At 45.2% G+C, this 26,904-nt stretch overlaps 1 protein-coding gene across 2 annotated transcripts in view; it reads left to right on the top strand.

Annotated features, from left to right (window-relative positions):
* The window catches only part of LOC147725374 (uncharacterized), a 2,508,159-nt gene that overhangs the window by 510,666 nt on the left and 1,970,589 nt on the right, over positions 1 to 26,904 (top strand). For both annotated transcript variants that reach the window (XM_086964051.1, XM_086964052.1), the window contains exon 6: positions 15,239 to 15,330. In XM_086964051.1, the coding sequence (XP_086820177.1) occupies positions 15,239 to 15,330 (92 nt within the window). The remainder of the gene's footprint in view (positions 1 to 15,238; positions 15,331 to 26,904) is intronic.

Raw genomic sequence — 26,904 nt, 5'->3', positions numbered from 1 at the left:
CTATCAATTCTACTTGTTCCGGATTAAGGAGAATCAATCTTTTCTGTAAATGCAATTGCCCCATAATCTGTAACAATCAAATAAGAAACTCATTTAAAAATGTATCATTCCATTCGTCTCTTTGTGCACATAAATCTAATTTATAAAATAAGCATGCAGTTTGGATAGTCCTGAATTTCCACTTCTTTATACGTCTAATTCTCCACTGATATTTACTAAATAGTCATCTGTGAATGAATATAATGAAAATTATATGTATTTATATAATGAATATGATGGCCTGTATATGCCAAGTTTTTAAACTGAAATTTGTCTTTTTTGTTACAAAGAAGAAATAATTGAAAAATCCTCACCCAGAGTACTACACTGCTCAGTCTGCGTTTTTTATCTGTTGAATGCTTTATGATGTTTTCCTGTATGTTAAAATATCGACAAATAAAAGAAAGGGCATTACTACATCTTTGCACTATACGTTATAGTATGATGAATTATACTCTCCATGGTTAGATTCGCCTTCAGTAAACCGTTCTGATTTTTTTTTGAAAACACATTTTATTGGGTAAGCAGCACATGGATCAACATATGACACCTTATACATTCAGTCATCTTGCGTGTCTTCATCACAACCCCCAACAAACCCCTCAAATCCCTCCCCCTGCTGCTGTTGGTGTGGGCATAGTGCAGGCATATATTACAATAGTCAATAGACAAAACCGAATGGATCAATACACATCATCAGCTTCATCCCATGGAACGCAATTCAACCTTCTCCCACATTAGTCTTCATCTTCCTCTTGAGAATTCCATAGGGCTTGCACTAACGCCTCCCATGCTCGCGCCACCTCTAAACTTTTCTCATTCGCTGTACGGGCGTCCGGCCGCAGTCTAACAGTACTCTCACTGCTGGCCCATTTATATAACTCTGCTTTCCATCTCCCACTGAATGGGCCCTCCCTCGACTTCCAATGTCAGGTTATTTCTCTCTGAGCTAGGATTAAGCCCAAGTCAATGAACTTTGCGGTAATCTTTGTTTTAGCCGTGTGAGGGAACCAAAGCAGCTGACATGTCGCCATGTCATACTCCACCTGTCTGTCTGTAACTTCATTAAGGAGCGCCCCCACCTCAGACCAGTACTGCCCCATCTTCGGGCAGTCCCACATCATATGTTCCAGTTCCACATCTGGCGTCATACATCTAGGGCCCGCCGCATCCTGGGCCTGGAAATACTTCCGGATTTTCCCTGAGGTTAAGTATGCCCTATGCAATATGAAAAAGTGTACCTGCTGGAACCTAGCATTTCTGCTCCCTTTCCATGTCCTCCTGAGTATACGGCCCCATGTTGCGTCGTGTATGGGCCGCCCCACACTCGCCTCCCACTTTAGTTTCAGTGCTATCAGTGGTGCTAAACCTTCGTTCAACATTCGAGAGTGTAGGCAAGTGACTGCTTTGAATGTTCCTGCCGCCATCACTACATATTGGCAGTCCATGGTGGTAGGTGGTTCAGTCTGCACAGACTTCCAGTGTTTCCGTATCGCCGTTGTTATAGCCGCATGCAATAGGAAGTTCCTGTCAGGAAGGCCATATTGTTCCTGCAACACCCGGAATGGCAGTAATTCGCCATCTATATATAGGTCTCCTATCATCTGAATTCCTAACTCTTCCCAGTCTAGGAGTGAAGACCAGTCCCCTCAGTGCGGTAACGCTGTCAACATTCCCAAGGGAATTTCTGGTGCATATGGGTGTGTCACCCCTGCTCTCCGTTGACTTCTGTTCCAACATAGAAGCAAGGTTTTCTCCTCTAACGTTAAATTCTGTATGTCAAGCTGTTGCTGCATGATTATATACGAGAGGATATGTCTCTGTATCCCCGTTCCCCGGATCAGGTCAGGGCCCCTAAACTCCACCGCAACATTTTGTGTGAGGATCTGCAGTTGCGCTGCTAAATAGTAAAGTTCAAAGTTAGGAGCTGCCATTCCTCCCTCCGCGTTGGGCCTCATCAGCGTGGATAGCGCTACCCATCACCATCCATGGCCCCATAAAAATTCTGTGGTTAGTGTTTTTAGTTCCCTAAATATCCGTTGAGGGATCCATACCGGCAGCGTGCGGAAACAATAGAGCAGCCGAGGCAAAGCCACCGTTTTGAGCAATGCCACTCTCCCCACTACCGAAAGGGGAAGAGTTGCCCAAAACGCCATACAACCCTTCAGGGCTCTTATACAGCGTCCTATGTTCCCTTCGAGCATGTCGGCAGCTTCATGGTAGATACGCACTCCTAGGTAGGTGAAACAAGACGGTTCCCATACGATGTCCTCAGCTAGCCGCGGCTGGGGCGCATCCGCTCCTACCGGGAAAAGGCACGATTTATTCCAATTAACCCTAAGGCCCGATAGTTCTCCAAATCTCGACAGCATACCTATCGCCCCCTGCAGTGCCCCGCCCGTGTCCTCCAAGAACAGCAACAGGTCGTCCGCATACTGCGATATGTATTGCGGAGTCCCACAGTACTCAAGCCCACATACGGTATCCCCATTCTGGCCTGGGCCGCTAGAGGTTCAATCGCCAAAGCGAACAACAGGGGGGAGAGTGAACACCCCTGCCTCGTCCCTCTCCATTATTATTATATTATTATTATTATATCTGATTTTGTAAAGCGCTCAGCTACCCGTAGGTTTCCCGGCGCTAGAAGGATAGAAGTCAGGAGGGCGTACGGAAGTGAAGAAGCAGGTTACAAAGAGAACAACCAAGTTTTCACTCCTTTGCGGAACTTTAGATACGATGTTTCAGACCGCAAAGGGATGGGAAGTGAGTTCCAGAGCGTGGGTGCCAGATAAGAGAACGAGCGCCCACCAACTCTTGCACGCTTGAAACGGGGGACAGAGAATCTGCATTGGGTGGAGGATCTAAGAGTGCGGGAGGGACAATATTGCTGGACTAGGGTGGATAAATAGTGCGGGATTTACCGGCTTTGATGCGGTGCATAAAGCATAGTGCTTTGAATTTGGACCTAGATTCTATGCGCAGCCAATGAAGGCTACGCAGAGAGGAAGAGACAGAAGTTGTTCTGGGCAGATTACAAAGTAAACGGGCAGCCATGTTCTGGACTACTTGGAGCTTCCGGGTGACCTCCTTACAGGCACCCAGAAGAAGTACATTGCCGTAGTCCAACCGCGATGTTACTAGGGCCTGGACCACTGACTTTTGGGTATCAGGGGGCAGCATCCATGTGATCTTCCTCAGCCACCTTATGATGGTGGTACAAGTGGCTGAGACTTTGACCACATGTTGTCTCATGGATAGCTGATTGTCAAAGAGGACCCCGAGATTACGTGCCGTAGTAGCTGGGGCCGGTAATGGTCCCATTTGCTGAGGCCAATGTTGCGGGCCCCAGAGAGCGGAATCAGGCCCAAACAAGAGAAGCTCTGTTTTATCGCCGTTCAGCTTAAGTTTATTCATCAGCATCCAGTTGGCGATGTCGGTGAGTCCAGAGCGGAGAGAAGAAGAAGAGGAGTGTTGATTAGAAGAAAGAGAAAAAATAATTTGAGTGTCATCGGCATAAGAAAAAATAGAAAGTCCAGCCTGTTCAGCAAGAAAGGCAAGAGGTCTAACATAGAGGTTGAAAAATAAAGGACTAAGAATAGAACCCTGAGGGACACCATACGGAGACTTATGAACCGAGGACACAGAAGAGGGGGAAAAAACCTGAAAAGTGCGGTTAGACAGGAAATCAGAGATCCAAGCAAGAGCTGAGCCGCAGATACCGACAGACTTCAGGGCAGACAGAAGGATGTTATGGGAGACGGTGTCAAAGGCGGCACTCAAATCCAAAAGGATGAGTGCCACTGTCTCCCCTCTGTCTACCTGACACCTGACTGTCTCCGAGACTCCCAGAAGGGTGGACTCCGTAGAGAAGCCCGCCCGGAAGCCTGACTGAGAAGGGTGAAGGATGTTCGCTGATTCAATGTGGGTAGTGAGGTGACGATTAATATGCTTCTCCAATACCTTCGAAAGGCAGGGAAGCAAGGAAATAGGCCGAAAGTTAGCTGGGTTGCTGACGTCCGCATTTGCTTTCTTTAGCAGTGGAACCACCATGGCATGCTTCCAGATGTTCGGAACAACTGCCTCAGTGAGAGAGGCATTCAGGAGAGCCAAGATGCAATCCAGGGGAGCAGTGGCTAAGGTACGAAGAATATTGGGGGGCATGGGATCCAAGGGAGAGCCGGATTTGATCTCTGCCAACAGTTTATGAAAGACGGGCATGGAAATGCATTCCCATTTATCCAATCGAGGAGAAAAGGGCCGTTCAGGATCGTCCCGTGTGGGAGGTAGGTCATATTGCTGAGTGGATGGCCTAGGTGGGATAGATGGTGAAGCACTAAAACCCGCATATATGTTATCAATTTTCATAGTGAAGAAGTCTGCTAAGGAATTACATTGATTACTATCCAGGCAGGGGGCTTTAGGGGCACATGACATTCCAGATAGTTCCTGGACTGCCTTAAAAAGGGCTTTGGGGCGATTCTGGGCTTTCGATGTTGTATTGCTAACATGATTGGCCCTGGCCGTGTTACATAAACTATGATATTTATGTAATGCAAGTTTGTAGTTGTCTTTATCAGCTGAAGAGTAGTTAGATCTCCAGATACGCTCCAATCTTTTGCAGCAGGACTTTTCCATTTTAAGTCCTCATTGAACCATGGCGCTGGGGGGTGCAGGAACTTTTGTTTACATTTGCGTACCGGAAGGCAAGACTCAATAGCAGAAGTAAGCCAGGTGTTAATCTTACCCACATCACTTGTAGTGATATTAGCAAGAGGAGGTCTGGTTATATTTAAGGAGTGATTAAGTTGCTCCGTATTAAGTCGTTGCCAATTACAACTTGTTCTGAGGGCGTGTGGAGTGCCACGGGGACAGGATGCATCCATTATCTTGATATGAAACTCTACAATGAAGTGATCCGACCAAATAATCGGTTCAGAGGGGAGGCAGGTAAGATTGTCTAGATTGGAAAAAATTGGGTCCAATAAGTTGCCGCCTTTATGCGTAGGACCGGAGTTTAAGAGATTTAAATTGAGGGCGGCAAAGTCCTGTATAAGGTGGGTACTAGTAGGACATAGGATGTCGTTAAAATGTATATTTAGATCACCTAGTAACAGGAAATTGTTAGAGTCCAGCAAAAGAGGGGCAATAAGTTCCGGAAGGGTAGCTGCCCAAGCACCTGCAGCGCCGGGTGGGCGATAAAGGAGAGCACCAGACAGTGTAAAATTGGGGGATAACTGGAGTTTAAAACTGCCAGCTTCGCAATTGGGGATGTCTAGGTCTTCCCACTTGCAAGAGTGGGTCCTTTTAAAAATAATAGCAATGCCTCCTCCGTCTCTAAGGGGTCTGTTACGCCCTACGAAGGTGTATTCATCGGGGAGGGCAGTGGCAATGTCCGGGCCAGAACAGTCCTTAAGCCAAGTTTCAGTTAGAAACAAGGCAGACGGACTATGTGAAGTGAGGAGGTCAAATACATCCCTCGTGTGCTTAGGCAATGAGCGACAGTTTAAACTAATGAAACTAAAAACAGGAGAGGAATTAGAAAAATGGACGTTCACAGGGGAAGGGGTATCACTCCAAAAAGAGGATGAAGAAATGCATACTTCCGAGGGGAAAGATGTAAGAGCCAAGGCGCATACAGGGCAGGATATAGGGGCGTCCTGACAATGCAAACGAAAGCAGTATTTACTGGGCGATGGTCGCAGACTGAATAATGTAGAGCGAGAGTACATAAGACAGGGATAGGTAGAGCCAGTGGCAGGGGAAATAGCCCCTAGCCCCTGCCGGCCGCGGAAGGGCGCAGACGGGCTTAACTCAGGCGCAACTCCGGCGCGCCTTCGTCGCGCCCGCTGCGCTCGTCCGGTGCGCGGTCCTGGGGGGGGACCATTTGCAGGGCTGAGGGCGGGAGGGGCCGAGCGCTAGTCCGCTCGCCTCCGCTCCACTCCAGGCTCCTCACCCAAAATGGCGGCCAAAATCGGGTCCCGGGCAGTGTATTACTCGCCTGCCATGGGAGAATCTGGGTCAAGTGCACAACGTGCTAGGTAAGAGAGCTAAAACGTTTCCTGTACAACAAAAAATTAATTAAAACATAGCGTGCAGGTAACAGTCAAATATACACAATTCAAGTTTTAAAACTTCGCGTCGCCTCTAGAGTAGCAACAGAGCCCAGTGAAGCCTTGGGCAGCCGTTAACATCTATCAAATGGCCAGTAGGCTGAGATGGTATTTGTAGGGCTGAGGGCGGGAGGGGCCGAGCGCTAGTCCGCTCGCCTCCGCTCCACTCCAGGCTCCTCACCCAAAATGGCGGCCAAAATCGGGTCCCGGGCAGTGTATTACTCGCCTGCCATGGGAGAATCTGGGTCAAGTGCACAACGTGCTAGGTAAGAGAGCTAAAACGTTTCCTGTACAACAAAAAATTAATTAAAACATAGCGTGCAGGTAACAGTCAAATATACACAATTCAAGTTTTAAAACTTCGCGTCGCCTCTAGAGTAGCAACGGAGCCCAATGAAGCCTTGGGCAGCCGTTAACATCTATCAAATGGCCAGTAGGCTGAGATGGTATTTGTAGGGCTGAGGGCGGGAGGGGCCGAGCGCTAGTCCGCTCGCCTCCGCTACACTCCAGGCTCGTCACCCAAAATGGCGGCCAAAATCGGGTCCCGGGCAGTGTATTACTCGCCTGCCATGGGAGAATCTGGGTCAAGTGCACAACGTGCTAGGTAAGAGAGCTAAAACGTTTCCTGTACAACAAAAAATTAATTAAAACATAGCGTGCAGGTAACAGTCAAATATACACAATTCAAGTTTTAAAACTTCGCGTCGCCTCTAGAGTAGCAACGGAGCCCAGTGAAGCCTTGGGCAGCCGTTAACATCTATCAAATGGCCAGTAGGCTGAGATGGTATTTGTAGGGCTGAGGGCGGGAGGGGCCGAGCGCTAGTCCGCTCGCCTCCGCTCCACTCCAGGCTCCTCACCCAAAATGGCGGCCAAAATCGGGTCCCGGGCAGTGTATTACTCGCCTGCCATGGGAGAATCTGGGTCAAGTGCACAACGTGCTAGGTAAGAGAGCTAAAACGTTTCCTGTACAACAAAAAATTAATTAAAACATAGCGTGCAGGTAACAGTCAAATATACACAATTCAAGTTTTAAAACTTTGCGTCGCCTCTAGAGTAGCAACGGAGCCCAATGAAGCCTTGGGCAGCCGTTAACATCTATCCATACAGGATAATCGGAGGATATTACCGATCCCAGTCTCACCCTGGACATCGCTGAGGAGTATAATACTTTCGTCCAGCGCTCGAATTGATCGCCCAAACTGAACTTCTTCAGCACCACATGAAGGTACGCCCATTCCAGGCTATCGAAAGCCTTTTCTATATCTATAGATAACACAGCCGGTGCCTGTGCTGCACCGTGGTCGCCCCCAAGCACTAGCAGTAGGTGTCGAATATTAGTCGAGGTATTCCTGGTCGGAATAAACCCAGCCTGATCCGCATGGACCAGTGTGGTCATATGCGGTAGCAGTCTGGTAGCCAATATGCGGCTCAGGATTTTGTAGTCCACTGTCAGCATTGACAGCGGTCTATAGGAGGTCACATCACTATCCTCTCTCCCAGGCTTTAGGAGGGGTACAACCAGCGCCTCTCGCATCGAATTGGGCAGATAACCCAGCTCCGCTGCCTCTGTATAGATCTCCAGCTGGCGAGGTGCCAGCATGTCTACGTACTTGGCATAAAATTGTATGGGCTGACCATCCACCCAATGCGTCTTATTCCGGGCCATACTTTTAATCGCGCTCCTGATCTCATGTACCGTTATGCTTTGACCCAGTGTCTTAGCGCTCACTTCATCTAGTTGTGGGAGCTGAATCCCTGCCAAATAGCCCTCCATGTCCAACTCATCAGCCTCCAGATTACTTTGGTAGAGGGTCTTATAATATTCTAAGAAGTTCGAAAGGACCGCAGCTTGAGAATAGACCATCTTACCCGTGGCTGTTCTTGCTCTCATAATCGGGCAGCCTCTTGGAACCGGGTTCGCCAGTCTTGCCAGGAGAGTGCCCTCCTTATCCCCTTCAGCATGGACCTTCGCTGTATATTGTCTAAAGTCATTGCTCCTCAATCGCTCCGTTTCAACAGCCACTAGTTCCTTAGCCTCCAGTAACTGCGTTTGTTGCGCCGGTTGTTCTGGCCTCTGCTTCTCTATATCCCTCAATTTCTCCTCTGCCCTTTTTACATCTGCAAGCACCACTGTTCTTTCTCTCGAGTATTTACTTATGCACAGCCCCGCACCACTACCTTAAAGGCATCCCATTGTACTGCTCTGGTAGATGCCGTCCCTTGATTGTCGGCGAAATAGTGTTCTATGCCCTCCTCAATTTCTGAACAAAAAACCGGGTCGTCAAGGGTTTCCGGGCGCAATCGCCAAGTGGGAACCGTGGCCCTCGTGCCCTGCCAGCTAATGGACACCAACTGGGGATTGTGATCAGAAATGGTCCTAGCCAGGTATTCAGAGTGAGTGGCCAACGGTGCTATCGAGTGGCTGCATAAGATGGTGTAAATTCTAATGTGTAGTTCATGGAGTGCCGAAAAGAAGGAATAATCTCTATCACTGGGGTGGTGTCCTCGCCATATATCAGTTAGTTCCCATCTTTCCTGCCAGTCTGACCTCTGTGTAGCAAGCCTACGGACCGGGGAATCCACCAGTGGTGGGTGTGATCTATCTAAGGTTATGTCTGTTATCGAATTGAAATCCCCCCCCCATTATCACCTGACCTGCCAGATAGTGTGCCAGTGTCCCTGATATTTTATCTAGGAAGCGGGCCTGATCCGTATTCGGGGCATAAACACTACAGAGCACTACATCTCAGCCATACAATCTCCCTTCTACCGCTACATATCTACCCTCTGGGTCAACAACATGATTCGTGGCCTGGAAAGGGACCCCAGCTCTTACCCATACCAGGACTCCTCGGGCAAACGCCGAATAGGTCATGCCAAACACCTGGCCCCGCCATCGCCTTTGTAAGGCAGTACACTCCGCTTTGGTAAGATGGGTCTCCTGGAGCAGTGCTACCTGGATCCCTTGTCTCACCAAATACGCATGCACCTTATGGCGTCTGGACATAGTATGTAATCCACGTACGTTCCTTGTGATGCATTTCAATTCAGGTAACGTCCCCATTATGATTGTCCCTCAGTTTCTCTCCTTTCGTGCATTGCCTGCCCACACCTAAGCTTCTAAATCCCCAAAACCTAACATCCCATGTAACACCCGCAACCCTCCCCCCAGAACAGGACCTAATATCAGTCTATCAGTCCCCATCCAAACTTTACAACAATACACACAATGTTAACCCACAGTAGTCACTGCAGGGTGCCTTAAGGGCAGTGAGGGGTTGCTCCAGCGTCGACAAGCGGCAGCCCTTGCCCCAGCCCCGCCTCCCTGGATCCCATTACGTGGCATTATTTCAACATTTATAGCCAGTGAGCGCCAGGTTCAAGTATAATGCTAGGCAGTTTCTTGTAGCCCATCACTCTGTATCGAGTAACATAAACAGGATATTCATCGAACATTCCATCTGCTGTCCTCGGTGTGACCAGAGGCCCTCTGCCACTGTCTGTTTCCGAAATCTCTGTGTCCGATTTCACTTTATCTTCATCCGAGTCTGCTCCCCTTCCCGAGGACTGTCCCTGCGAACCCGTGATCTCCGCCGTTGCTGCCAATGCCCCTTGTCTATCCATCGCCATCTGAACCAGCTGTTGTTTCTGCAGGTTTTTATTTCTTTTCCGGAGTCGTTGAGATTTGCGCACCTGGGATGATTTGGGTGGATCGGAGTGTCTCTGAGCTTGATGGTCTGTGCCCTTTCTATACGTCTCAAGCCATGTCCACGCCTCATCAGGTGACATGAAGAACTGGGTCGCTCCATCCATCAGAACTCTCAATTTTGCTGGGAAGGTTAAGGAATACTGGATGCCCTCTTCTCTGAGTTCCTTTTTGACTGCCAGATAGGAGGCTCTACGTCTCTGTATATCTTGGGTGTAATCTTGGAATATTGTGACTGTGCTATTACCGACCTTGAATGGCCCCGCTGACCGCGCTCTTTGGATTAGCACATCTCTGTCTTTATAATGGAGTAGCTTGGCCACCACTGGTCTCGGTGGGCGGCCAGGTAGCGGCGGCTGAGCAGGTACTCTGTGCATCCTTTCGAGTGTAAAAAAGGCGGATAGGCCCTCCGGAGCCACGTCTGTCTTGAGCCAGTTCTCCATGTACGTAATCATGTTGGACCCCTCCACTTTTTCCGGAAGGCCTACCACGCGTATATTATTGCGCCGGTTTCTACTTTCTGAATCCTCAGCCCTCTTTTCTAGCATTGCCAGGCATCCCATTGCATCCTTCAGTTGTCTTTCCATGACAGTTTGTGCTGGTTTCAGCTCTTGGAGGGCTGATTCATGTTCTTTTACTCTGTCCGCTAATTTCGAGTGGTCCGCACGTAGTAGTCCCAACCCTGTCGCTACTTGTGCTATGTCTTGATGTATTGACTCCTTCATCGTTGCTATGGCTTCCAGGATCTGGTCAAGGTGTTGGTGTATCCCGACTTCGGACATTGCCTCCCCCGATCCGCCCTCAGCACCCTGATTATCGTCCTGCATCATGGATTCCCCTGGTTTCGGCTTTGGTTTTATTTAGATGATGTAGGTAGGCCAATATCCGGTGTGTGCACCCTCTCTGTGACTCGGCTCTGAACAAGTGTGTTTGCAGTGAGGACTCAAATGTCTCAGAATGAGCAGTCTCCAGTCACCGTCGTCACTCCCTCTCAATAGTTCGCTATTACCCCAACGTTGACGCTCCAAGGGGTAAGAAGGATATCGACAGGACAGGAACCCACAACAGTGATTGGTCCAAGGAAATAGCGAACCAGAGAGGGAACAGTATGCCAGAAAGAAGGACTTGAAACAGCTAACTCCCATTGGTTAGATGAAGAATGAAATCAGAGTCTGGATTGGTTAATGACCACTTTGAAGAAAGGGATTGTGGTGAAGCAGATTATCGGCAGGATTTATTGGGCCGTGTCGAAGGATAACGTAATATACAGACAGAAGAACGGTGAGTTATTAGAAGGCGAGGTTTATATGGAAGGGAGAACTAGATATTTTTTCAAGCTAATAATTGGAGGTTCTGCTATATATTTTTTTAGTATTTTTGACATAGAACGAATACAAGGAGAAGATATCGAGTACAATTTTGAAACAGGAATAGATTCTGGCATTGAATGGTGAGTTTAGAAATATTATTGAAATATTAATAGCACACGCTAAAAGTTTGCATGGGGCTTCATTGGCAAATACATGTTGGTTCTCTCTTTCAGTGGGAATTTTTCAGAATAAAAAAAGAGTGCGGAATAGTGTAACAGAGAGGAAATTAAGTACACAAAAAAATTAAGTACACATAATTAAGCCAGTCTTGGGAGGTGAGTTATGTCTTGTAAACAGTATTAGATATAGCACATCAGAACCGTTTACTGAAGGCAAACCTAACCATGAAGAGTATAATTGATCATACTATAACGTATAGTGCAAAGATGTTTTATTTGTCGATATTTTTTAACATACAGGCAAACACCATGAAGAATTCAACAGATAAAAACTCAGACTGAGCAGTGTAGTACTCTGGGTGAGGATTTTTGAATTATTTCTTTGTAACAAAAAAGACAAATTTCAGTTAAAAAACTGGGCATATACAGGCGATCATATTAACCTTTTCGATGCTGATGACGGAACCGCTCCGTCATCAGCCGCGGTAGCGCTGTGCTGATGATGGAGCGGTTCCGTCATGGCCCTCTCGCCGCGCCTGCGTGGCGCGGATTCCTCACCTGCGCTGGGCGTTCCATTGAGCGGGCGGGGCCATGACGGAACCGCTCCGTCATGAGCACAGCTCAACCGAGGCTGGTGACGGAGCGGTTCCGTCACCAGCATGGGCGCGCCGCGCGGCCGCCCCGCACCCTTAGCGCCGTAGCGAAGGTGTTAATAATATAAATACATATTCTTTTCATTATATTCATTCAGAGATGACTATTTGGTAAATATCAGTGGAGAATTAGATGGAAGTGGAAGTGGAAATTTAGGACTATCCAAATAGCATGCTTCTTGTATTAATTAGAGATATGTGGACCAGGAGACAAATGGAATGACACATTATTAAATGAGTTTCTTATTTGATTGTAACAGATTGTGGGGCAATTGTAGGTAAAGAAAAGATTGATTCTCCTTCATCTGGAACAAGTAGAATTGATAGAATGGATATAGGCAGTGACATTGTTTTTTGTAATTAATCATGAATGTATATTTGGGTTTCTTCAGGACAATTCTGTGTGTAATTTTGTAAACCTAACATCGCTAGCTTTTTGTTGATACATGTTTCATTATTTTATTTTAACCCTGATGATGTCCCTAGAGGATGCAATGCATTGGCTGATCTAATATATAGAAATTAATTGTGATTCATATGATAGAGAAGAAGATCTTGGCTTGATATTTTGGAATTAAACTGATGTTTTTGAAATCAAGAAGAAGAATATTTTTCTAACTGAACCAACTGCCTAAGGACTTGTTATTGGAGAATTTCCAAATTATGGATTAATGCACATATTGAGACTTTTTGGTGCTCCTCTTGTTTGCATTTATGGTTTCTGTAACATGACTGGTTAGCAGAGGTGACCGGGATATGGTCTGTTAGAGACTGTGAATTCCTTTATGTTTCATATCGATTACCATTTGAAGACTGAATGATAGATGTCAAATTTGTTTGTTATTTTTAGATCTTTGAGAGAAACCTAAACGGTTATGTGAGAAATGCAGGACGTGCGTTAACGATAACAAACAGATGCATAATGATTGAAGGGACGGTATTACCCAGTACAATACGTCTGTTCGGGAGAGATAAATGCTATAGTCTTATGTAGTTTTTACACTTTTATTTTAGGGTTCTTCTTCAGTTTAAAGCAGTTGAAATACCTTTATTTTGAGGGGTTTCTAGTTTTAACAGATGATAATTTACTAAGACTGAATAGTTTTCATTAATGTTTTTACAAGTACATGTAGTGGTGTGGATGAAACTTTTTGAGACATTGTTACGATTATGATTAAATTTTGAAACCAGGATTAGATGCAGTTAATACTGTTTGCTCTAATTGGAGTTGTACTCTTTAGATCTTTTTTCTGATTACGTGATTCTGACTTTACAGATTTAGTATCAGGCGTTCGATACAGGAGTAAATACTTATCTTCCGTATGATTGATACCCATATTACAGGTGACTGGAATATAAAAACGAATCTTATTTACCTCCAATCTTTGCTCTTGGGCCTTCACGTCTTTTCTGTGTTTGTGGAGAGCATAATTTGTGTTTTGATTTAAATATTCTTACTGGGACTTTGCTCTATTTGCACTTTGAGTGATGGTACAACTAATCACACTGACTGTCTCCACATATCTTCATATTTCACTTGAACACTTTAACTTGATTATGGTTAATACCTGCTCATTTACAAAATTCTAGGAGAAATGTTGTTTTATTTGGGTTTGCAGCCCTGAAGAAGTCAATGATGCATTATGTTGCATGATGAAACCCGTGTTGGCTGCTTTGTGCTTGTATATACTGAAGAATTATCATATTGAATCTTTGGATATTTGGATATGGACAATTTGGTGTGCCAAGAGAAGAATACCTAATTTGAAGGAAATGTAATACATCTATGGACATTGAAACGGGAATCATTTGGATTTGCACAATATTTTTTTAATTTAATAATTGACTATTGACTATTGATACTTGTTATAGACTTGAGTGCTCGGGGAGGGTATTCTTATATTTAAGTCTATATTAGGGCCTGTATATAAAACATAACAACAGAGGTGTAGAAAGAAGCAAGAGAAGTGCAGAAAGAGGCACGTGAGGTGCAGAAAGATGCAAGAGAGGTTCATAAAGAGGCAAGAGGAGTGCAGAAAGAGGCAAGAGAAGTGCAGAAAGAGGCAAGAGGTACAGTAACAGGCAGGAGAGGTGAAAAAAGATGGAACAGGGATGCAGAAAGAGGCAAGTGCGGGGCAGAAAGAAGCAAGAGTAGTGCAGAAACAGGCAAGAGATTTGTAGAAAGAGGCAAATGAGCTGCAGAAACAGGCAAGAGGAGTACAGGAAGAGGCAACAGGGGTGCAAGAAGAAGAGAGGGGCAGAAAGACATAAGAGAAGTGCAAAACGAGGCAAGAGAGGTACAGAAAGAGAAGAGGGTTGCAGAAAGAGGCAAGAGGGGTGCAGAAAGAGGCAAGAGAGGTGCAGAAAGAAGAAAGAGGGGTGCAGAAAGAGTTAAGAGGGATGCAGAAATAGGCAAGAGGGCTGCAAAAATAAGCAATTGAGGTGCAGAAAGAAGCATTAGAGGTGCAGAAAGAAGCAAGAGAATTGCAGAAAGAAGCAACTAGTGCAGAAAGAGGCAAGAGGGGTGCAGAAAGCGGTAAGAGAAGTGCAGAAAGAAGCGACAGAAAGACGCAAGACAGGTGCAGAAAGAGGGAAAAGGGGTCCAGGAAGAAGCACAAGTGATGCAGAAATGTGCAGGAGAGATGCAGTAAGAACCAAGAACAGTGCACAAAGAACCAACAGAGGTGCAGAAAGAGGCAAGAAGGGTGCAAAAGGTGGCAAGAGAAGTGCAAAAAGAAGCAAAAGAGGTGCAGAAAGAGGCAAGGGAACTGCATAAAAAGTTGAGATGTGCAGAAAGAGGCAAGATTCGTGCACAAAGAGGGTAGAATGGTGCAGAAAGAGGAGAGAGGGGTGCAGAATGAAGAAAGAGAAGTGCAGAAAGAAGCAACCGAGGTGCAGAAAGAGGCACAAAGATGCAAGCGGGGTACAGAAAGAGGCAAGAGAAGTGTAGAAAGAAGCAACAGGGGTGCATAAGGGGCAACAGAGGTGTAGAAAGAAGCGAGAGAAGTGCAGAAAGAGGCAAGTGAGTTGCCGAAAAATGTGAGAGGTGCAGAAATAAGCAAGAGACATGCAGAAAGAGAGACTCATGAATTGTACTGTCTATTGTTGTATTTTCTGGAATACATATTAAACATATTTAAAAATAAAAAGGAAGTCACTATTGCAGAGTACACTTAGTTGCCTTAATATCATTGCGAAACTGTTTTTCAATTGTCTGACTGATGTATTACCTATGTTCTAGGATATCAATAGGAGTAAAGATTCTCTCTCTGAATTAAAGGACTATTATTTAATGAACAAAAGAATAAAGGTTGACAGCTATGTGCTTCCACAGTAAGTATGACTTTTAATGATTAACTTTCGTTTGATGAATGATCAGATAACTGCATGAAATGATCCCTGTAGTAAATTATACTTTTTATCCATATACGATGGGATCTCAGATGCTTTTGAGTTGGGCTTGAAAAGTACCATTGGTGGTGAATAAGTAAATAAATACAGCATTGTGTGAGTTACTGATTCCCCAGCGGTGCAATGACAGTCGGGGGCATCATCTTGAAATGTGAACTGGGACTGTAATCACCACTGAAAAAATGTCTATACTGCTAGGAGAAAATGTACACAGTGCAAGCCTCACAAGGTTCCTGGAATCTGGAATTGCAAAAAGGACATCTTAATGAAGATGCATGTTACGGCTTGTAAAACACATCTGTGTTCATATTGCCAAGTACAGTGAATAGAAACGTGAAGATCAGTGTAATGCATGTCCCTAGGAAAGACTGCGCACAGTTGACCCTAGCCATATCTTAAACCTAAATCGCCTAGGCAACTTAAACTATCATAAGAAGTGTAGCTTTATCTTTTCCAATCAATGTAACTTCCAACTAGTAAAGTCCTCATCAGAGGTGTTACTTCAATCTCACCTCCTTATATTTCTCTCTTCTGCACATAATCTTCACTTCTGCCATCAATTCCGTTAAATATACCTCTTCCACTATACTATATGTATACCACTTAGATTATTGGGAGTAACATAGGTAGCAAAGTAGAATTGGCAAGTGTCTTTCGCCTCTACCCTACTAAGTTATGCTTTAGCGATTGGGAGTGTTAGGAATCCAGACAAATTTCCTCACAGAAATTTTCATCTGCAGGTACAATATGATAAACATTGGCTGAATGAACATCACATATGTATTACTCGACCGAGTCCATGGAAGTTTGTGAGATTTTTATACATCTTTCACATGGTTCCCTGATGAAGAGCTAATGGCCCGAAATGCATTGGACCATTAATGTGAAATGTATGGAATATCTTTGGGATATACTTTGATTTGAATTAAATACAAAGAAAATGCATGTTTGAAGAAAAAGAAAAAAACAGAATAAAACCAGCAAGAACTCTTAAGAATTTTGTGATCTCGTAATTTTGAACAAAACTCCACGTATTGAATCATATGTCAACCCGATTGTGGGCAAAGTAGTGCATAGGGGGACGCTTCCAATAGCAAGGAAGCACAACTAATGATACTCTGATTAGACGTTCTTATAGGGAGTTCGTTACCCCAGGAGCACACAAAAAGTTTGCAACATTTGAGAAACTAAGGTAATATATCAGGTTGTGCGCGCTCAACAAATAGCAGAATATGATAAACCCAACCCCTTACTCTGTACCTTTGCCCTTTACTCATCCTGAAATCAATGAGCACATACAATGATTGGTATCCCACACTATATGATTACTATACACTATTCTATTACAAGTCATCTTTATTAGAATTATTGTAAGTATTATGAACGTCTCATCTATAATTATACAAATTAGGGCAAAGATTAAATAAGCTCCAATTATATTTCATCCCACATACATCCCATTAGTTTAGATCCTATCAAAGGTACAACCAGCTGTTTAAAACCATAGTTGCATACATTCTGCATGGCATGATAGTTGAAACTGATCCTACAGCCCACTACAATCCGTACCAAATATGGTTATTCCAGATGGAGATGCCCCTGCCAGGGCTTGAATATCTTAGTGCTTCTTGCGACAGCCGCAAGACTTGTATATGGGCTTACCCAATAAGCATTATGCCCTGAGCCTCCCATTCAAAAAGGTCAGGCTCTTTGCTTTCCAGGACTGGATAACATCCTGCTGAACTCAGCCCAAGGTGAACCAGAGCCTTGATGTATCTGTGCCTAGATTCTCTAGTACTTGCAGGAAGACAAGTGTGGAAGAGGGTGGGAATGGCCAGCCTAGGACCCTCTATAATGAGTCAAATTCCTCCCCCCGCTGAAAAATGTAGTAACTTGGCAGCTTCAGGTCGTATGTAAAAATGTGCCAGTTATAGAGTGCACACATGCAACATACTGTTGGAAATATTTCATCTTGCTTCCCTCTTCTCCCTCTGTGCCGCCTGCAAATGCATCCCGTTCAAGAACAATTAGATTTTCAATGGAAGCAAATGTGAGGACATCGGACAACATTGTTACATTGACTTCTAAAGTCAAACAAGTCATGGCGTGGGAGATTAAGCTATAGAACACCTGTGGCATTTGGTCGGGAGAAGAGACACACCTTCACATAAATGTCTTGATGTTAAGGGCAGTAGGTTTAGCTCTGAAAGTCTCTCTAACGTGAATTGCTGATCAGAGAGTATTCCTAAGAACAGACATGACAAGCCTTAATCCTACAAAGGGCTGTTTGGGTGACTTAGCGTGTCTATGGGTGTGTTGTGAGTGAATAAATGTCTCAGTGGTATATCTGTGAGTAACTACATATGTTTTAAGGCAGTAGATGTGAGAGTTGGAGTATATTAATGACTATACATGAGAGTAAGTTTGTTTAAGATTGGGTGTATAAATAAGTGTCTGCTTCTATCAGTGATTGTATAAGACAGTAAATATGTGTTAGTATCTGTATAAATAAGTGATGTGGTATGTCTAAAAATAACGAAGTTGGTGTGTATAACTGTATACATGAGTAAATGGGTATGTGATTGATTCTTTGCATGACTGACTAGGTGTGAGAGTAACTCTATGGATGAGTTTCGGAGTGTGACTGTATGTATAGATGTATGAGTTCATATTATAGTCCTAAAATTGATGAGTAGCTAAAAGTATAAGTGACAGGATGTGTGTGTAGACCTAGGAAATAGTGAGTGCTATGTAGTATATGGCATTCTTCTGTGTACGGTTTCAAAAATAGTAGTCAGCATTTTAGAATGGGTGTATCAAAGTTTACATTAGAGCATCAGTATTTGCATCAGATTGTCACGTGCACGATGTCATGAGTGAAGTCATGAGTGATGTCATTTGAGATGTCATCAGTGATGTCATCAGTGATGTAATATGTGACATCATCAGCAGTGCATTGCGGGTGCGAAAGTTATAGTTAGCTCAACAGGCGAATTTCTCTGGTTTTATATGAGTCAAATGTTCAACTAACTATAACGTCCCTGAAAACCTATGGTTTTTTAGTGAATTTCTAAGGTTTTGTAAATGCTAATTCCTAACTATAAAGTGCCTAAAACCTGTTTTTTTCAGAGAATTTCTAAGGTTTTTTAAATGTTAATTTCATATTTTAATGTTTCTAAAACCTATTTTTTTTCAAATATTTTTTTAAATATTTTGCAACTCTATTATACTTTTTTTATACTTTAAAAATGATGTAATGTTTTATATCTTTCAAAAAAAATTTATATTTTTTTTTTTCCCGGAGAAAACTGCACTCCCATACCAGTAGCGTAGTAAGCTCCATCACCACGTAAATCCTATCCGCCATATTGCTAAACTCGTAAATGATGCGCATTTTGTATCTGACAACTTGGTGACACCGCATCCCGCGTAACATCATGTTCGAGGCATATGAGCTGCAGATGGTACATTATGAATAGATCGCCATCTGGTGTTGGGCTCGGATGATTGCACTTTGTTTTTCTCTTGGAGAGTCTTTTGTATCCTGGTGACTCCTCCTTTGGTTGGTAGTGCGCATGGGCATCGGCTCCATCCTTAGATTGTTTTTTTCCGCCATCGGGTTCGGATGAGGATTGAGACGCTCCAGATCGACTTCGAAAAGAAGTGACTTATCGGCGCGTATTCCCTTTCCAATTTGACGGTATTGTTGTCGAACGCGTTTCATTTCCATTCCGGCGCATTTCGACTTCAACATCGAAGAAAAAACTTTGATCTACGTCGACGAACAGGAGGCCTTTCTCGACGCAGTCAAGCCCGGAGTCCATGGAAAGGACTCCATTCAAAAAATGTCCAGCGTGTGGTGCTAAGTTCCCACACAAGGACCTACACGAGGTGTGCAACCTCTGCCTATCGCCTGAACACGAATCAAGGGACTGCGAAGCCTGCGCAGTATTCTCCTCCAAGTCGGCGATTAGAAATCGTCGAGCTCGAAGACACGAGGTTTCCAGAATGCAGTCGGAGGCGATCCCGGAGCTGTTCGGAGACGAGCAACTTGAGGAAGAAGAGGATCATGAGGATCAGTCGGGGTCGGAAGGGGACGAGTCGGATGTCGAAGAACTCGACGTGCAACAAACCGTGAGTGACGACGTCCCCTTACCAAAAAACCGACCCCGTGTGGTAACGACCCCGCCTTCGAGCCCGGTCAAACCGCAGAAAAAAGTTTCCGACGCCCCGCTTTCGGGCCCGGCAACGAAACCGAAACTGAAACCGAAACACTCGGTCTCCCACCATGTCGGATCCGAGAAGAGGTCGACATCGACTTCGACGCCGAAGATCCATGCAAAGGAAAGCTCGGCATCGAAGCATTCCATGTCGAAACAGAAACATGATTCGACGTCGAAGACTCACTCGACACCGAGAAAGTCGGAATCGAGTAAACACTCGGTGCCGAAAACACCGAACATTGACGATCGAAAACAAAGGCACCTTTTGGAACCAAGGCCTTCGGTACCGATACAGGAGCAGCAAACAGATCCCAAACAAAAGATTTTGTTTATTGATCCGCAAACTGGCAAAGTAGTGACGAAAAAGAGGAAGAATGAACAGATAGAAGACAAATCTCTTCCTTCAAAAAAGAGAACAATGGGGAAAAATACAACTCCTCCTACTTCTCCTCGACCCAAAGTCACACCCTTTTCTCCTATTCCTCACACTATGCCAAATATTCCTGCACCTTCTACACCAAGACCATCTACACCTCAGTCTGATGTAGACAGTGATCCAGGGGAGGGAGAACCTCAAGGGGATGATGAAACTATCCCAGATGAGGATGACCCATGGGAAAATTATAACGTAGAGTCAGATGATGACAATGACCCACAGTTATATCCCTCAAAGCCTTCACCACCTGATGATAACATAGGGTTTGTACAGCTCATTAATAGGGCAGCTAAATATCATAAGGTAGATATACATACAGAACCTCAAATAGAGGACTTCCTATTAGAGACGCTACCTAATGCACAAAGAACATCAGGTACTCTACCTATGCTGAATGGTCTTCTCGGTCACACAGAAGAAATATTCAAAGACCCAGTGAGGGCTAGGGTGTTAAACCCAAGAATTGATAAAAAATATAAAGCGGCTCCAAAGGATCCAATATTTATCAAAGGGCAAGTACCTCTGGACTCGCTTGTAGTTTCAAACGCTCGTAAAAGAGCGAACTCATTATCTACAGGAGAGGCTCCTCCACCGGATAAAGAGTCAAAATTAATAGATGCATCAGGCAAGAGAGTAGCATCACAAGCTGCAAATAGCTGGCGTATAGCCAATACACAGGCACTACTTGCACGTTATGACAGGGCACATTATGATGAATTAGAAAAACTCATCCAACATCTCCCCAAAGAACATCAGAAAAGGGCAGATCAGTTAATACAGGAAGGAAAAATAATAACTAATACTTCCATTAAGTGCGCCCTAGACGCAGCAGACACTGCAGCAAGATCCATCAACACCAGTGTCATGTTAAGGAGACATGCATGGCTTAGAATCTCAGGATTCAAACAGGAAGTACAAACATCCTTATTGAACCAACCCTTTGACCAAAAAACACTTTTTGGCTCAAGCACAGATGAGACCTTAGAAAAAATGAAAAAAGATACAGAAACGGCTAAGTCAATGGGAGCATTGCAACAGCCAACACCAAGAGGTTCCTTTCGTAGATCCACCTATAGAGGAGGCTCAAAAAATACAGGAACACATCAGCAATCCACCTCTTTCACACCTACATCACCCAAAGGTAATTCAAGAGGTAGTTACAGGGGTAACAACAACAAGGGTAGATAATAATAATAATAAAGGGGCTTATAAAGCGATTGGTGACGCCGTCCCGGCGTGTCCCCGCGCTGAGGAGATGGAGACAGATGGCGGCAGAGACAGATCTACAGAGTGAACAAATGTGTTTTTAACAGCTTCCTGAAAATAGTTTCGGTCCTGGCCCGTCTGATTTCTATGGGAAGGGCATTCCATTGATTGGCTGCTAACACTCGGAAGGAGCGTCCACCCATTCTGGCCTTCTTTATACGAGGAACTTTCAAAAGACCCACGCCCAAGGAGCGGAGTGCTCTATTGGGCATATAAGGGATGGCTAGGTCCTTCAGATAGTCAGGGGCTTTCTGAGAGATTATCCTATAACAAATGAGCAGAGCTTTGAATAGGATTCTTTTCCTAATAGGAAGCCAGTGAAGGGCCAGTAGAGTGGGTTTAGATGCCGTTCTTTTAGGAAGTCTGAGAACTAATCGTGCTGCCGTGTTCTGCAACACCTGGAGTCGCCTTATGTTTTTCTCAGTTGTTCCTAGTAGCAGTACGTTCGCATAATCTATGCGGGAGGTGACTAGCGCTTGGGTCATAGTACGCCTGGCCTCCAAGGGCAGAAGGTCCAGCGTGCGATTTAAGGTCTTCATTATCCCAAAGCATTTCCCTGCTACTTTGTTGACATGGTTCTCAAAAGAGAGTTTGGGATCCACCCAAACCCCCAGATTTTTTGCTTCCTTGCCAGGGATGGGAGTAGGGCCAAGGCACGAAGGCCACCAGTCCTGAGTCCAACTGGTATCCTTTCCCCCTATCACTATTACCTCAGTTTTCGAACCGTTGAGCTTCAGGCAGTGTTGGTTCATCCAGCCTGAGAGCTCCTGCATACATGCTTTAAAATTGGCCGCTGCTAATGTGGGTGTCTGTGATAGGGAGATGAGCAGCTGAGTATCATCGGCATAGGATACTAGTTCTATGCCGTATGATTGAACCACGTCTGCCAGGGGAGCCATGTACAGGTTGAACAGGGTGGGGCTCAGGGCAGAGCCCTGAGGCACCCCCTGTTCTAAGGCTATGCTGTCATAAAGACACATGCCTCTCTGCACCTGAAAGCTGCGTTCAGATAGGAAGGCTTTAAGCCAGCCCAATGGCGTCTTGGTGACCCCAGCACTACTCAGACACTGTAGCAAGATGGAATGGGCCACAGTGTCGAACGCAGCGCTGAGGTCCAGCATAATGAGAGCCATTGTGTGACCTTCATCCGCTCCGATCCGCAGAGTTTCGGTCGCTCGCAAAAGGGCAGTCTCGGTTGAGTAGTTCTTCCGAAAGCCAGATTGGGAGCTATGCAGTGCCTTATTAGCTTCTAAGTAGTCCATAAGCTGAGTATTGACTATTTTTTCGGTCACTTTAGCAAGAAAAGGTAGGAGGGAAATCGGCCTTAGGTTCTCTAAAAGGTCCTGGCTAACATTGGGTTTCTTTTTTATTGGCAGCACTATCGCCTGCTTCCAGTCACCCGGAAGAGAGGCCGAGGAAAACGATAGTTGGATAATGTGTCGAAAATAAGGCTCCAATATTTCTAAACTAGCAGTCAGAACTTTAGGAGGGGCCGGATCTCAGGGGGGAGCCTGATTTGACACTTTTACATACATCTACCAGTACCTCAGGAGGCGGAACCATGAAGCAGTATAAGCCTGACTCCGTGGGACTGACCTCTATGTCTGCCCTGAGATCATGGCTGACGGCCAGGTTTCCAGAGAAATTCGCATAGATATCCGAGATTTTTCCAGAAAAATATCTCGCAATCTTGTTGCAGATTTCCACTGAGTCGCTGGAGGAGCTATTAACATTCGAGAGTACAGAGATCTCCTTAAAGATTTTGAAAAGTTCCTTAGAAGAGTTCTCTGCTTCATCAATCCGATTTTTGTAATGGGCTGCTTTGGAGTTACGAATTTTTTTATAATACTCCCTTTGAGTTTTTTTATATTGTTCCTTGATCCTTGGACAGAAATTAACGCGCCATTCGCGTTCCAGCTTTTTACAGGCAGATTTGAGCGTTTGAAGTTCAGGCGTATACCATGAAGTAGTTTTCCTCGTAATTTTGGAGTTGCTCCCAAGACGAATGGGAGCAGTTCTATCGAGGGCTCCTAAAATGCGTGTTTGTAGGTGACTATACGCAGTTTCACAGTCCGTGCCTCCGATCGGGCCTCCTATTGTAAGAAGTTCATTAAAGGTGGTCTGAGAGAAGGATTTCCATTTCCGCCGCGGGTAACGCAGCTCAGAGTTTTTCTTCGCGTCAACCTCGGATGACTGAATACGAAATGGAATGACGAAATGATCGGACCAAGGGACCGGAATCGGGAAGGAAGATTGTACTCTACAGTGATCTCCAAAGATAGGATCCAGGAGGTGCCCAAGTCTGTGAGTGGGGTCCTGATTTATAAGATCAAGCTGTATAGAGTGGAGTTGGGACCTAATGTCACTGGCCTCCCTATCCAAAGGGTCATCAAAGTGGGCATTCATATCGCCCAGCACAAGTACACTCTTTTTCCTCATTGCAAGGTGAGCGGCGGCCTCCAACAGATTAGCAGTAAAATCATACATCCTGCCCGGAGGTCTGTATACTAAGATGCCAGAAAGGGAGGTTTGAGGTCCTATGCTTATTGTAAAAACACCGGCCTCACAGTGGTCAATGCTCAGAGGCAGTAGGGTGCATTGCATAGAGGTTTTAGTAGCAATCGCAATACCCCCTCCCCTGCCATCCTTCCTGTCCAATCTAACAAGGGAGTAGCCAGGGGGGATGGCCTCTATCACATCAGGGTCAGAAAGTTCACCCAACCACGTTTCGGTAAAGAAAATCATATCATATTCCTCGTCCTCGAGTAGATGATAGATTTGAATGGTATGTTTACCGAAAGAGCGGCAGTTAATCAGACCTGCCTTAACATGCTTGTTTGCATAAGCTATCCTAACTGGATTGGGGGGCTTAAAAGAGCATAAGGGACAGGCGTGTAGGAGGAGCGGCTCCATTGAATGTGCGCAGGTCAGAGGGATATTAGGACAGAGAGCAAGCAGCTCTTCACGCGCATAGCGTAGCGTAGAGGATGAAGAGAGACCAGGGTCCTTGGCCCCGCTCCCCGTCCTGTCGCGGACGGGCGCAGACGGGCTGGACTTTGGCTCGACTTCGGCGCGCTTCCGGCGCGCCCGCTGCACGCGTCCGCTGCGCGGCCGCGGACCTCTGCACATTTATGGAGGGGAAATAATAACAACCGCAACGCCTCAACCCCAAAACAGTGACTTAATAGAACTTCCCCCAGATCACATAACACCGGTCGGGGGACGTCTATCACAGTTCCTACCTGTCTGGGAAAACATCACATCAGACAAGTGGGTGAGACAAATTATCCAACATGGTTATTGCCTAGAACTCACAGCTACCCCACCAAACATTCCCCCCAAACAGCGTCCAATGAGTCAAGATCATCTGACATTGTTAAAGGAAGAAGTACTATCACTGCTACAAAAGCATGCAATAGAGAAGGTTCCAAAACATCAACAAGGGACAGGAGTATACTCTCTATACTTCCTAATCCCCCAAAAAGATGGGTCTCTAAGACCAATCTTAGACCTAAGACCTCTCAATGCATACATAAATTCGGAACATTTCCACATGGTCACGCTCCAACAAGTACTCCCTTTACTGAAGAAAGGGGACTTTCTTTCTACACTGGATCTAAAAGACGCTTACTTTCATATCCCAATTCACAAAGCCCACAGGAAATACTTAAGGTTTGTAGTGGAAGGACAACATTATCAATTCAAAGTCCTTCCGTTCGGGGTTACAACGGCACCAAGAGTGTTCACAAAATGCCTAGCTGTGGTGGCAGCACACCTAAGAAGACAACAAATACATGTCTTCCCATACTTGGACGATTGGTTAATAAAGGCCAAGTCACAAGAAGAATGTCTTCACAACACACAGAAGACAATTCAATTGCTGCACCACCTGGGGTTTACGGTGAACTACAAAAAATCACACCTGCAACCAAACAAGATTCAGCAATACCTAGGGGCTACTATAGACACAGAAAAAGCAATAGCATACCCCAATCCGATCAGGATACAGACAATGGTCGGGTTAATACAAAGATTTCAACCACAGCACTCACTACCAGCACGAGTGTTTATGCAACTGTTAGGCATGATGTCCTCCTGCATACTGCTAATACCACATGCCAGACTACAAATGCGCTCACTACAGGAGTGTCTAGCGACACAGTGGAATCAGGCTCAAGGTCAGATTACAGATCTGGTGTTGGTGGACGACCGTACGCATCGCTCTCTGAAGTGGTGGAACACAACAAACATTTCCAAAGGACGGTCGTTCCTAGAACCGATTCCACAAGTGATAATAACAGCGGACGCATCGCTCTCCGGATGGGGAGCGCATATGGACAAATACACAGTGCAGGGGAAGTGGAGTGTGCAGCAAAAGAAACTGCACATCAACTACTTGGAACTATTAGCGGTATTTCTAGCACTAAAAGCTTTCCAAATGCAAATAACGAACAAGGCAGTCCTGATCAGAACAGACAACATGACTGCAATGTATTATATTAAAAAACGGGGGGACACACTCTCTCCAACTATCCAAACTAGCACAGGACATTTGGAGATGGGCCATTCCTCAAAAGATCTATCTGCTAGCAGAACACCTACCAGGAGTTCAAAACCATATAGCAGACATCCTAAGCAGACAGTCAGAACAAGTACACGAATGGGAGCTGCACGACCAAATACTGCAACCATTCTTCCAAAGATGGGGGCAACCAGAGATAGATCTGTTTGCCAATCATCAGAACGCAAAAGGCCAAAACTTCGCATCCAGGTACCCACATCAACGGTCCCAGGGCAATGCACTATGGATAAATTGGTCCAACAGATTTGCTTACGCTTTTCCCCCTCTCCCACTAATTCCGTTAGTGGTTCGGAAACTGCAGCAGCACTCAATGACAATGATACTAGTGGCACCAACGTGGGCAAGACAGCCGTGGTTCACCACGCTACTACAACTATCACAGGTGCCACATCAAAAGCTAAAATTATTACCCATGCACCTTACACAGAACCATGGAGAAATAATGCACCCAGATCCCAAACAATTGAACCTAGCGATCTGGCTCCTGAGGTCATAGAGTTTGGGTATTTAGATTTACCACCAGAATGCATGGAAATCATTAAACAAGCAAGACGTCCTACCACCAGAGCATGCTATGCAGCAAAGTGGAAGAGGTTTGCTATACACTGTAACAGTAAGCACATCAACCCTCTGGACGCATCCACTAAACAGATCATTTGCTATTTACTACACTTGCAGCAATGTAACTTAGCATACACCTCTATCAGAGTTCATCTCGCAGCTATAGCGGCGTACCTACAAAACAGACAACATCTTTCCCTGTTTAAAGTACCAGCAATTAAAGCTTTCATGGAGGGACTCAAAAGAGTCATTCCACCAAGACGACCACCTTCCCCAGTCTGGAATCTCAACATAGTACTTACCAGACTAATGGGGCCACCATTTGAACCTATGCATAGGTGTGAAATACAATTCCTCACATGGAAGGTGGCCTTCCTCATAGCTATCACGTCACTTAGAAGAGTAAGTGAGTTGCAGGTTTTACGATT

This window comes from Lissotriton vulgaris, chromosome 3_2 (genome assembly GCF_964263255.1).
Source record: "Lissotriton vulgaris chromosome 3_2, aLisVul1.2, whole genome shotgun sequence".
NCBI lineage: Eukaryota > Metazoa > Chordata > Amphibia > Caudata > Salamandridae > Lissotriton > Lissotriton vulgaris.
The sequence above is the reverse complement of the archived record's forward strand: the minus strand, read 5'-3'. Positions and strand labels throughout refer to the sequence as shown.